General features: G+C 43.0%; 1 protein-coding gene across 1 annotated transcript in view; it reads right to left on the bottom strand.

The window, feature by feature from the left end:
* LOC116218619 (serine protease 33-like) overlaps positions 1-12,500 on the bottom strand; it is a 34,841-nt gene that overhangs the window by 2,573 nt on the left and 19,768 nt on the right. The window contains exon 7 of the mRNA XM_031560782.2: positions 12,007-12,175. Within this exon, the coding sequence (XP_031416642.1) occupies positions 12,007-12,175 (169 nt within the window). The remainder of the gene's footprint in view (positions 1-12,006; positions 12,176-12,500) is intronic.

The following is a 12,500-nucleotide window of genomic DNA, read 5'->3' as shown; positions in this document are numbered from 1 at the left end:
TTTCTATGGAATTGAAGGCTTAACAAGCTAATCAGACTAATTATGTCTTGCAATTATTCAGTATTGAGTAGTTACAGGTATTCAAATCATGAAAATGATTAGGGTGCCTAAATATTTGCACAGCCTATTTTTCACATTTGATTTCATTTCAAATACTGCTACACTAAATATCTTTGTCTGGAAAACACCCCAGTACTCAGTGTTAACTAGAAAATGAATAATATACCACTGTGATCTTTTTTTGGTGAAGACAGAGTAAATTATCATGCAGCCTCAGAGGGTGCCAAAACTTTTAATACGACAGTATGCGTGCATATTAATGAATATGAACGTACTCATGTAACATCACCTTTAACATTAGTATTAATATTTAGAAACACGATGCAGTGTTAAACGAGTCGTAGAAGTTAAAATAGACAAATATCTGTCTCGAAAACCGTTCATTTGGGTAAGCTAATACATAACGTTAATCAATAAATAGACTTAGGATATCGGTTTATTTAACAAACTGGCCGATAACCAAGATAACAACGACATCCAAGAGAGCTCGAGGATGTTATACACGCAAGTTGAGCCTAGTTGCGAGCTGTCAGACAGCTGTCAGAATGTTGGAAATCTCTCTACATTAGTCAGACATTCTGCAACTTTACCCAATCCGACTGAGAATGTTGAACTCTTCCGACAGTACCCGACAATGACCAACAAACACCAACTGCTGGCGCACACTGACCCAACTGTTGGTGTTTGTTGGCGTTTGTTGGAGAATGTTGCCGTTTGTCGGGGCAGTGTGCAAGCTGCTTTAGAAGGGGCATTTAGTAGGAAGGCCTGGATTTGTGCGAAATCGTTGGTGATTACGTTCATATCAACTCTACGGACATCCTCGGATTTAAATAGTTGGCGTTCATGAATCAGGCGGAGATCTTTTCTGACGTTGGTCTTCCGAAGTCCGTTAGAAAACATTTCAGAATGTTTTTTGCATTTTGTGTTTTTCTGTATTTAAAAAAAATAATAATTTGGAGATCGACAGGGAAGGTGAGGTTGGCGACCTCTGCTCTAGTGGACAGACAGACAGACATCATCACACCTCATCTGTGCTCTAGAGGCCGAGACATGCTTCTACGACTGCGTTACTTTGTGGCCACGCAGTTGCCTCGACGGAGTCGAGAACCTTTCAAAGTTCTCGTCGGTTGGTGGGTGTCGCAAAGCAATTCACCGGCAGAACAGTAAGGGGCACAGCGCTTTGTTCCGAAGACCAGGCAAACAAATTGCAAAAAAAAAAAAGATGCCGGGCCAAACTCCGTAGATGGTCGTATTTGTACATAAAAGTTGTTTGTTTGAATTTGTTTTGCTTAGATTTTTTTTTAATTACCGAGAAATAGACACTATGCAATGTAAAAAACCCCGTTATTGTAACTGAAAAATACGTCTGAGGGGATTTGCAAGGGGTCTGAGCCAGCTATATAATGTTAGAATGCTACTACCCAGAAGGTAAACACAGCTCTGCGGCCTCCGTATGGTCTCCGCCATTTCAAAGGATAGTTACAAAATTTGGAAGGTGCACGTCAGTCCACGGAGAGGTGCTTGGAGAGGGTTTGCAACGTACCAACGTACGACGACCATAGACCAGGCTTAAGGGGTGATGATCACATTACCCACCTGAACCTCAATGCTATCTATCTATCTGTCTATCTATCTATCTAATTATCTATCTGTCTATCTATCTATCTATCTATCTATCTTTCTGTCTCTATCTATCTGTCTATCTGTCTATCTATCTATCTATCTATCTATCTTTCTGTCTCTATCTATCTATCTATGTCAGTAGTTGGACTCTGTCTCGTCTGATTCTGTGTTTGACATGCCATGTGCCTGTGTTGTAGTAGCCATGCATTACCATGTGCTCTGCCCCTTGTCCTGTCTTTGTTCTGTTTCCCACCTCTTCTGCTCCTCACCTGTTCCCAATGATTACCCTGCCTATTTAAGCCCTGTCTTGCCTCATGTTCCCTGTCAGATTGTCTCAACTGGTGAGCTAGCCTGTGAGTTGTTTGCTTTCTGAAGTATAACTTAAGAGAAGTGTTTTGGGGTCACGTGATGCATTCAGAGTGAGCGGTTGCTTTCTGTCACCCTCCCGCCTAGAAGGCCGAATATTTCATATTTTTGACCGATTAAACCATAAAAAATTATAATATTTTTTCTGTCTGGAACAGATGGAAACACTATCCAGCGAGAAACAAGAAGACGTGCAGCTGAATTGAAAAAAAACACCTGCTTCCAACTCTGAGACCGGTATGGACAACGACGAACCTGACGCTAGCATGGCCAACTTGATTGCCCAAAATGTTACGTAGAAGATAATGGAATTGAAGTTCGCTGATCTACAGTCATCCTTAACCATACTGGGTAGTCGCATTGACGACAACAGCAAGAGACTAACTGAAGCTGAGAGTCACATCTCTGAGAATGAAGACTGTACTAGCTCTTTGGAGAACAAAGTTGCTCATCTTGAACAAAAAGTTAAGTCCCTAGCTGACCGCGCTGAGGCTAGTGAAAACCGAAGCGGTAGAGATAATATTCGGATCATCGGACTCAAAGAAGGCACAGAAGGGAAAAATGCGGTGAGATTCTTTGAAACTTGGCTACACGACACACTGGATTTGAAGACCAAAAAGGGGTCCATTAAGATTGATAGGGCTCATAGAGCCCTTGGCCCGCGAAAGTCAAACTCTAACAGACCAGTTATCATAAACAACTACGGCGACAAACAAATCATTCTCTCAGCGACCAGAGAGAAGGGTGACATTCTCAATGAGGGCAACAAGATTTACATTCGTCAAGACCTATCAGCGGCAGTGAGGGAGGCAAGACGCAAGTTCAACGACACCTGCGAACAACTCATCCAGAGGGGAATACGGTTTCAGATGCGCTACCCAGCCACTCTTTTCCTCACGGTTCAGGGAGAGTTGCATTCCTTTGAGACTCCCCAGGAGGTGGAGAAGTTCATGAGCAGGACTGAAGGTTTGAGCATTGCTGAAAGCTGAGTGATCTTTTTGCGTCTTGCATCATCAGTGTAGGCTACACTAATATAAAGGGGGCTAATGCTCATTAACACAATTTAACATACAAGTTGACTGCCCATTTCCCCCTTCTTAATGCTCCATTTTTGGCTAAAGTTATATATATTTTTTTTCTTCTCTTGGAGCCAATATTAAATGGACTCATAGGATCTTATGTTTAGTCATAGCCTACAATGGAGTGGTCTTAAGCCTGGGCTACACATGCCTATTTTTTGTTGGTAAATTCTAACTAGCCTACTGCTCTAATTTTACTTGAATGCCTTGATTTTTCATTTTGACAAGACTGTTATGTTAATGAGTTAGGCATCCTTTGGTTTTTTTCTCCACTCTAAGTTAAAATGACATAATTTGTCTGTTTTTTTTTCCCATTGACATTGACTGATACTGGTTTGATCACTTTACACTGCTGAACGGCCGATTTGGTGGGGGGGGATAAGGAAACTGTGGTTTAGTAGGGGTATGGTAATGCCTGCTGCTGATAGACTGTTCTCTTTTAGTGATGGAGGGTCACCTCTCAGCTTCACTTGTCCCAACTCACTTAGCGCCACTCGATGGCTGTTTTGTTTTGTTTTGGGAGGGATCTGTTCTGTAAGGGGTTATGGCCCATCGTTTGGGGATGGTGCCTTACTGACAGCGTTATTTAGTGTGTTTTTTCTTTTTGTTGTATTTACTTTGCTCCAGTCCTTTTCTATAGAATTTCTGAGTGTACTGTCCCACATTGATCTTCTTAATTCTTCTCACTGTCCATCTGCCGTATTATTATTGCACAACATAAAGATTAGGTATGAGTGATCTCAAAATAATCACTCTTAATGTGAAGGGCATTAACCATGTCATCAAACGTCAGAAAATACTCTCCTTCCTTAAGAAAGAGAAGTGTCAGATAGCCTTTCTTCAGGAAACCCACCTCTCTGATTTAGAACACATAAAATTACGGAGGAGCTGGGTGGGACAGGTGTTTTACTCTTCATATAACTCAAAAAGCAGAGGGGTCGCTGTTCTTTTACATCGCTGCTTGCCCTTCACACTGGACAAAACAATTTCTGACAAAGAGGGCCGCTATGTGCTCCTATCTGGCTATTTGTATGGTGAACTTGTTGTTTTTGGCTGTGTGTATGCACCAAATTCTTATGAAGCTCCCTTTATCCCACAACTACTTTCAGATTTGGCATCATTTTCCTCCCCATACATGCTAATAGGAGGCGACTTCAACTGCGTGCTTAATCCCTGTGTGGATATGTCTTCTCCCCGTTCAGCTTCCTCTACTAAAATTAACAAAATGCATGCTTTTCTCAACGATTTAGATTTGTATGATGTCTGGAGAGTACTACACCCCCTTGATAAAGATTACACATTTTTCTCTAACCCCCATCAAGTTTTTTCTAGAATAGACTACTTTCTCTCCTCACGCACTGTTCTAGACAGAATAGCGGACTATACAATTGGCATCCAGTCTATATCTGACCACTCTCCTGTTGCTGTAACCATCTCCCCCCCATATAGGGATCCCTCTTGTAGACACTGGCGACTGAATCCTGCAGACTGAATCCTGCATTATTAAATAATCAGCGCTTTGTTGATTTTGTTACTAGGGAATGTGAGCGTTTTTTTGTCGAGAATAAAACTCCTGACATAAGTCCTTCTACTCTATGGGAATCTGCTAAGGCTTACATACGTGGTGCAATTATATCATATACATAGAAAAAGGAGGCTACAAAGAGGCAATTAGAACTTGAGGAGGCAGTACACGACCTTGAGGCTCAATTCAAGCTCGCATCAAATACTTACCTGGCAAAACAATTAGAGGCGGCCCGTTCTGCTCTGAACCAGTTACTTAAACAAAAGGCAGAATCTCAAATACTCTTTGCCAAGCACAGACTATTTGAATCAGGCAATAAACCTGGCCGGTTACTAGCCCGTCTTGCACGTGGTAAAATCGAATCTAATCTGATTCCTTCTCTCTTAGACAAACATGGGATTAGACACTTCAAATCAACAGAGGTCAACAAAATAATGAGGTCATTCTATGCAGACCTGTATAGCTCAGACTGCACATCCTCTGTAGAGGTCAGGATGAAGTTTCCATCTGGCCCATCTTTTATCTTCCAAGATAAAATTTCCATCTTTGTCAGACAAACAAAAAGCTGCATTATGTAGACCATCGGTTCCCAAACTGGGGTACGCGTACCCCCAGGGGTACGCGAAGTGGTTCAGGGGGTACGCGGGGAGAAAATCTCCGCGATAACAGAAAACGGACGGAATTCGCAGAATGTACCGTTTGAAACAGAATTGCAACTTTCAGACGGAAACATCATTTTGTGCATCAAAATCGCCCAAATTCCCCTGTATTTTGTCCTGCAAGGCTGTATTTCTTTCTTATAAACACAAAAACGATCGCAACGATGAACAAGCATTAATTAGAAAACAAAACCACTGAGAAAATGTCACGTCTGTGCTGAACTCCGCTTCGGCCACGCCCCGCTATTCAACACAGACCTCCGTAGCCTGTCAAATGAATTCGCTCATCTTCCCAATCGCCTGCAAATAATGTTTTTTTTAGTCTTCTGTTCTGTTGATGGCTGGCAAACAACAACCTTAGAAGGTTTGGGTCACTTGTGGCACATATTATTCACTCATTTTAAGCCATCAATCTACCTCTGGGTGAACAAAATGAGCCGAAACAGATTAAAACGATTAAAGTAATAGGTTTTTTTCAACGGGGGGGGGGGGGTGGTACGCAACTGGAGATTAAATGTCTGAAGGGGTACGGGACTGTAAAAAGTTTGGGAACCACTGGTGTAGACCAATTAGCAAGGATGAAGTTTCTGAAACCATCAGTAATCTTCAAGGAGGCAAAGCTGCAGGTCCAGATGGCTTTGGCCCAGATTTTTATAAAACATTTTGCAAGGTAGTAGTTGGCCCCCTCACAGATATGTACTTAGATTGTTTTGACAAGGGTTGTCTCCCCCCAACGTTAAACCTTGCCCACATCTCTGTTATTTTGAAGAGAGGTAGGCCTCCTGACTTATGTGGCTCTTACAGACCTATTAGCCAGATATCAGTTGATAGTAAACTGCTCTCAAAAATTTTAGCAAGGCGCCTGGAAAACCTGCTCCCAATCTTAATAAACCCAGACCAGACAGGTTTTGTTCAAGGGCGCTATTCTTCTGCTAATGTAAGGAGGCTTCTGAATATTGTACAATCTATATCTCAGAAAAAACAGAAGGCGCTAGCTATTTCCCTTGATGCCGAAAAGGCCTTCAACAGAGTCGAATGGTGCTATTTGTTTGACATTATGCAGCGATTTGGGCTGGGTGAGACTTTTTAAAATGGACCCAAACCATATATCATGCGCCCAAAGCTATGGTCATAACTAATGGCCGTCGCTCTGAGCCTTTTTCTGTGGCTAGAGGTGTGCGCCAGGGATGCCCACTAAGCCCTCTCCTCTTTGCCTTGGCATTGGAACCCTTGGCGGAGATTATCAGGCTACATGCAGAAGTGAAGGGGGTGTGGTTGGGAGAAAGGGAGCATAAAATTGCCTTGTATGCTGATGACATCCTCCTCTTTGTGACATCTGGTAGATGATCTATTCCAGCTATTATGACCACTTTCAGTGAGTTTAGTACCATATCTGGCTACAAAACTGAGGTTTCAATTGACTTCCCTTTTACATGGTCAGCCTCTGGTTTTATATATCTGGGAGTTAAGATATCCCCTGCCTTGAGGTAGTTGTGGAAATTAAATTTTTCCCCAGTCTGTGATGCAGTGAAAGAAGACTTGGAACGATGGCATAATCTTCCTCTGTCATTATTTGGGCGAATTAGTCTCATCAAAATGAATGTGCTTCCCCGACTTCTATACCCTTTGCAGATGCTTCCTCTGTACCTAACTAAAAAGGTTAACCGTGAACTAGAGAAGGCAGTCTCCAAGTGTATCTGGCATGGCAAAAAACCCAGGCAGAGGTTAAAAATATTACAGCTACCTACAGATATGGGAGGCCGGTCTTTACCCAACTTAATTTTTCATAATTGGGCCTGCCATGCTCGCCACCTCTGGTCATGGTTGCATTCTTTTGTCAAGGGGGAGGTGTGTGTTGATTCTTGGGCTAGCTACCCACACTCCCCATGGAGTCTGGTTACTTGTGATGCAAATAATATTAACCCTGAAATAAAGCACAACCCTGTTATTTACAGCAGCATCAGAGTATGGCGTGATATATCTAAATACCTCGGGAGGGAAAAGAGGAAATCCCTATTGTCCCTATTATCCAAAACCCTTTGGATGTTCCCCATCTGTGTTCTTTGCATGGCGAGATAAGGGAGTTTATGTACTTGATAATTTATTTAAAGACAATGCCCTCATGTCTTTTCAACGACTACAGGAGTTGTTTGATATTCCCAAGTCACATTTCTTTGGGTATTTACAAATAAGACACTTCATATCCTCCCTTGCTAACCTCTCTCCCACTGCTTCTCATCTTGATGATCCAGAAACATTTCTTCTGAACCGCAAAAGTTTGAAACATTTCATTTCCGCTTTTTACTCTCTACTACTTTACTTTGACACATATGAGCGACCCAATATCTCCCGCGAATGGGAAAGTGACTTGGGTACTGAATGTATTGAGGATGATTGGAAAGAGGCAATAGATGTGATCAGATCAGCATCTACCTGTAATAGACTGAGGGAGACTCAGTATAAGATGCTTCATAGGCTGCATATCACCCCAGTTATTTTGCATAAAATAGATCGCTCCATCTCTCCTCTCTGCAGTAAGTGCAAATCAGAAAGGGGGACCTATTTTCATTGTTTTTGGGAGTGCAAATGTATAGCTAGATTCTGGAAGCACGTTGCCAAAGTAATCAGTGAGGTCCTTGAAGTTGAGATTAAGAGAGATCCAAGTGTCTTCCTTATTGGCCTTGCAAGGGCACCGCCCCTCCTAAAATTTTGAGATGAAAAAAAAAGTAAAAAAACATTATATACCAAACAATTAAAATAGGAAATGTACTGTGTTAACGCATTAAATGTGTGTGGGAGACCGTAAGCCCCTGTCAACAACCACTTAAATGTGACCAAATATAATATATTGCCATTCGTTATCACTGAGATAAGCCCCTCCTCCCTGGAGGGGCGCCGGCCAAATGGAAGTCAATGGGAGCTCTCATACTTTTCTCATACATTTGAGCAAGGACAGCTTCTCATTGGCGGATGAAAGTTCGATCCTGGGGCGCAAAATTTTGCGCCCTGACCAATGACATTGTTTCTTATTTCAACGCGACTGGACTATTCGTCAAATCAGAGACCTTTATCATTCCCTCACATCCCATATAAATCTCACGTATCTATGAGAGCAACATAGCTAGCAGAGACTTTGATTCTGTGAGTATGCCGACTGAACTTTCGAATCGACGATCAGATGTCGATAAGAAGAGATTGAAAGACATGGGACCCGAACGTCCGGATTTAAAAATGCAGCAGCAGAGCATCGACCACGGGAGGACGTACACCCGTAGCTTCTCCTCAAGCCTGTATGCTAACCAGAGCTGGTTAGCTGGTTGTTCAGTGAGTGATGCGTTTTTTGTTTTCCCTGCCTGTTGTTCCAAAGTCCTGGGACAAACAATCTGGACTGCAACGGGGATGAGGGATCTAAAGCACTTCAACGATAAATGTAAGAAGCACGAATCTTGCCGCAGCCATCTAACTAACAGCCTGAAGCTAAGCCTCTTTGGAAGACTGAGTATTGCAGAGCAGTTGGACGAAGGGTACCGAATTGGCATTCGAAAACATGTAGTATCATCCAGTGTTTCTGAATCTATTCTGCTCTAAACCTCCAGTATAATCCAGTATTTCGGAATCTATTCTGCTCTAAACTACTGGTATCATTCAGTCTTTCTCACTCTATTCTGCTCTAAACCTCTACACCCTGTGTTTTTGTTTTTTTATCTACTCTGTTTTAAACTTCTTGTACACAATGTTTCTGAATCTAGTCTACTCTAAACCTCTACTACCCAATGTTTAAACCTCTGGAACCCAACCCAATGTTTCTTAAACCATTCTGCTCTAAACCTCTCATGCCCAATTTTACAGTTTGTTGAGAGTTGTTAGTGGACAGTGGACAGCACTGTGTTTTCATGAAATAAATCTTTGTTTTTTAATATATTCTACTCAAAACCTCTTGTGTTTTTGTTTTCTCATTGTGAAGTGCTATTTAAACCGCACTGCCCAACTGCGCCCATAGTCTATATATGTCTATGATTGCGCCCCCCCAAAAAAATAAATCACCAGCCGCCACTGCCACCAACTATTACTTTATGGTACAGAGAGATCTTTAACATTCTCCCACATGAAAAATTGGTGGCTATTATAAAAGGAAAGGAGGGTTTGTTTTTGAAAATCTGGTCCCCTTTCATAGACTACCTGCCAGAAGACCTCAGGTCTTTACTTATGAGAGGGGAATTGTACTATTTGGAGTCAGACCAGACCTCCTTCATAGCCCCGATACATTTAATTATGTACTCATACTTCCTTACACCTTTGTGCATGTAGTGGACTGGAGACAGTACTTTGTATACGTTCTTAAATAATGTTGTGGACAATTTTCTTTTTTTTCTTTTTTTGTACCCTTCTGTGTTTGTATTGATTGCTGTCTGCTGTGGGTGGGGGGAGGGTGGGGATTGTTGTTATGTGTTTTGTAATGTTATCCCTTGTCTAAACCAATAAAAAGTATGTTAAAAAAGAAAAAAAAGAGAAGTGTTTTGAGTTTGTTTTTTAATCTGCTTTTGAATCTGCTTTTGCCTGCCTGTTTGTCTGCCAGCCTGCTTGTTTTGAGAAATACTCAGCCTTTTTGGATGTTTTGAATTTTTGTCTAAGAGAAGCCTTTTTGGTTTTTGATTCTGATTTGGAGTTTTCGTTGGCGCCGATGCCTACAGTGGTCGTGTACCCTCTTTTTGGATATCTTCTGTGCGTTGACGTTTGTGGAATAAATCGTATTTCTACCGATCTGTGCTTGGGTTCTTCGAATTCCTGACAGTCTATCTGTCTGTCTATCTATCTGTCTATATATGGATATGTCTGTCCCTCCGCAGGTGTGTGTGTGTGTGAGGGCTCCTACCTGGAGAAGCAGTTGGCCGAGGTGAGCACGAGCGTCTCAGACAGGCCCGGGGTGGGTAATCGGGAGAATCGGGAGAGTTCCCAGACATTTGTCACCTTAGTCCATCTTCTCTTAAAGTAGGCTACACACGTTCCGCATTCTGACAACCCAGCCTCTGCAAAGTTCCCAAATAGAGTTGGTTGGGTCCGTAGCCCGTCTTTTCCAAAACGTTTTCTCAGATAGGCTACCGATAGCTGGCCCGGCCCTACCGCAACGATACGCGGAAGGAGGGGCTGAAAAAGCCAGGTTGAAAAAAAGAAAGGCATTGTCGGAGGATGCTGCCAAATGTGCCAAGCTTACCGATTTATTTTCAAGAGGACAAACACAAGTGGCAACTGGTAAAGAGAGACATAGGCCAAATGATTAGCAACGTAACTATTCGGCTAACGTTGTAGCGTTGGTTAATATCGTTCTAGCGTTGTCAACTAGCCTGACGTTGTCATACTCATAATTCTAGTCAGAATATGAGTCTGATACTGCTCCATTAGGCTGTGACTATGGGGCGTGTTTCAACCGAACCAGGAAAAAAAATGCCTCTTCGCTCAATTGGATATACCTAGAACCAATCAGAGCAACGTAGTAAGACCATAACGTACACCATCGGTGCCAGCTGATAAATTAAACTTTTACCGGATCCCGTAGGAAGGACGGCAAAAACATCTTTTCGATCGACAAATGCCTTGATCGCGTTTCTCTGTTCCTCTTTCAAAATGAATGCGCTGTCGATGTCTTCTAAAACAGACTTGAATCTAAACATCTCAGCTCTCCAGCGGCAGCCATGTTTTTTGAAAACGAATTCAACCCAAACGCTCTTTGGTGACGTGGTTGATTACGTTACTGTTGATCATCTGTCCATCATGGTATAAAGCCCGCCCTGACAATTTGATTGGTCTGTACAGCTTCTGGTCGGGCATAATTCCTCCTCAACGGAGCAATGCCAGACCGAACTTCCGACCTCAAATATTGTGGCTAAGTTCGTCTGGTACCCAGGCTAGTTGTCAACCTATTCGCAAGCAAAATATTACCAGAGATGGAGTTTGAAAGCAGGACCTGTTCCTCCTGCAAAAACTGTGCCATTTGTGTCCATTTAATACTCTCACAGTACAACCTCCTCACAGATGGTTATCATGTCATTTCTGTTGACTTTGTCCATCACACAGGTTGCATGTGAGAGAAGCTTCTCAACCTTAACATTTGTGAAGAATAGGCTACGAAGCTCATTGAGTCAGGACAACTTGGAGGCTTTCATGTTAATGCGCAAAGAGAAGGAAATCCTCATGTCTATAAGCAACGACACAGTTATAGATAAAGTGGCTGAAACCAGTGCACTGCTGCTTAGGCAGTTACTGATGCTGTTGGTGCTATTCGCAATGTAACTGTATACTGTACTGTGAGTTGAACTGTAAACATGAGTTCAATATGCCTCTTTGTTGAAGAGTGGGATACGTTTCAAATGCTTTATTTATTTATTTCTGCTTTTGTTAATTTATCAACCTATCCTTGTGGAATAGTGGAATATTTTTTGTTAACTTCTCAGTTTAAGTGGATTATTATTTAACCTTTACATTATTTGTTGAACCATGGTATTAATAAAAAAAACTACAGGATAGTAAGAGCTGAACTGTTGCTTCATTTATCCAATTTCCACTACCATGGAAAAAGTGGGCCGGTCTTGGGCCTGAAATTCCCGGGCTGAAAAGTGGCCCCACTCCGGCCCTGGTCTCGGACACCAGAGTTCCTCCGCAGGTGTGTGTGTGTGTGTGTGTGTGTGTGTGTGTGTACCTGGAGAAGCAGTTGGCTGAGGTGAGCACGAGTGTCTCGGACACCAGAGTTCCTCCGCAGGTGTGTGTCCCTTTCAGGTGCAGGCTGGCCAGCCACGGCCACACCCCCGCCGACACGTCTGATCCACCAATCAGACGAGAGTTCAGAGGGGCCCGTCCACACACCACCGCTGCCGGGGGAGAGAGGGATAATCACACACACAGGTAGGACACACACACACACACACACACAGGATGGACACACACACAGGAAGGACACACACACACACACACACACACACAGGTAAGACACACACACTGACTCCTTTACCCACTGACTGACTTATGTGGTGGGGATTGGTGCTATGGTGGTGGTTTGGTTGTGTGGTGTTGTTACTTACGTAGCGGTGTGGTGGTGGCGGGGGCGGTGGCGGGGGTCATGGTGGTGGCGGGGGTCGGGGTGGTGGTGGTGGGGGTCATCGTGGTGGCGGCGGGGGTCATGGCGGGGGCGGTGGT

The sequence above is a fragment of the Clupea harengus genome, chromosome 23, assembly GCF_900700415.2.
Source record: "Clupea harengus chromosome 23, Ch_v2.0.2, whole genome shotgun sequence".
Lineage (NCBI taxonomy): Eukaryota > Metazoa > Chordata > Actinopteri > Clupeiformes > Clupeidae > Clupea > Clupea harengus.
The sequence above is the reverse complement of the archived record's forward strand: the minus strand, read 5'-3'. Positions and strand labels throughout refer to the sequence as shown.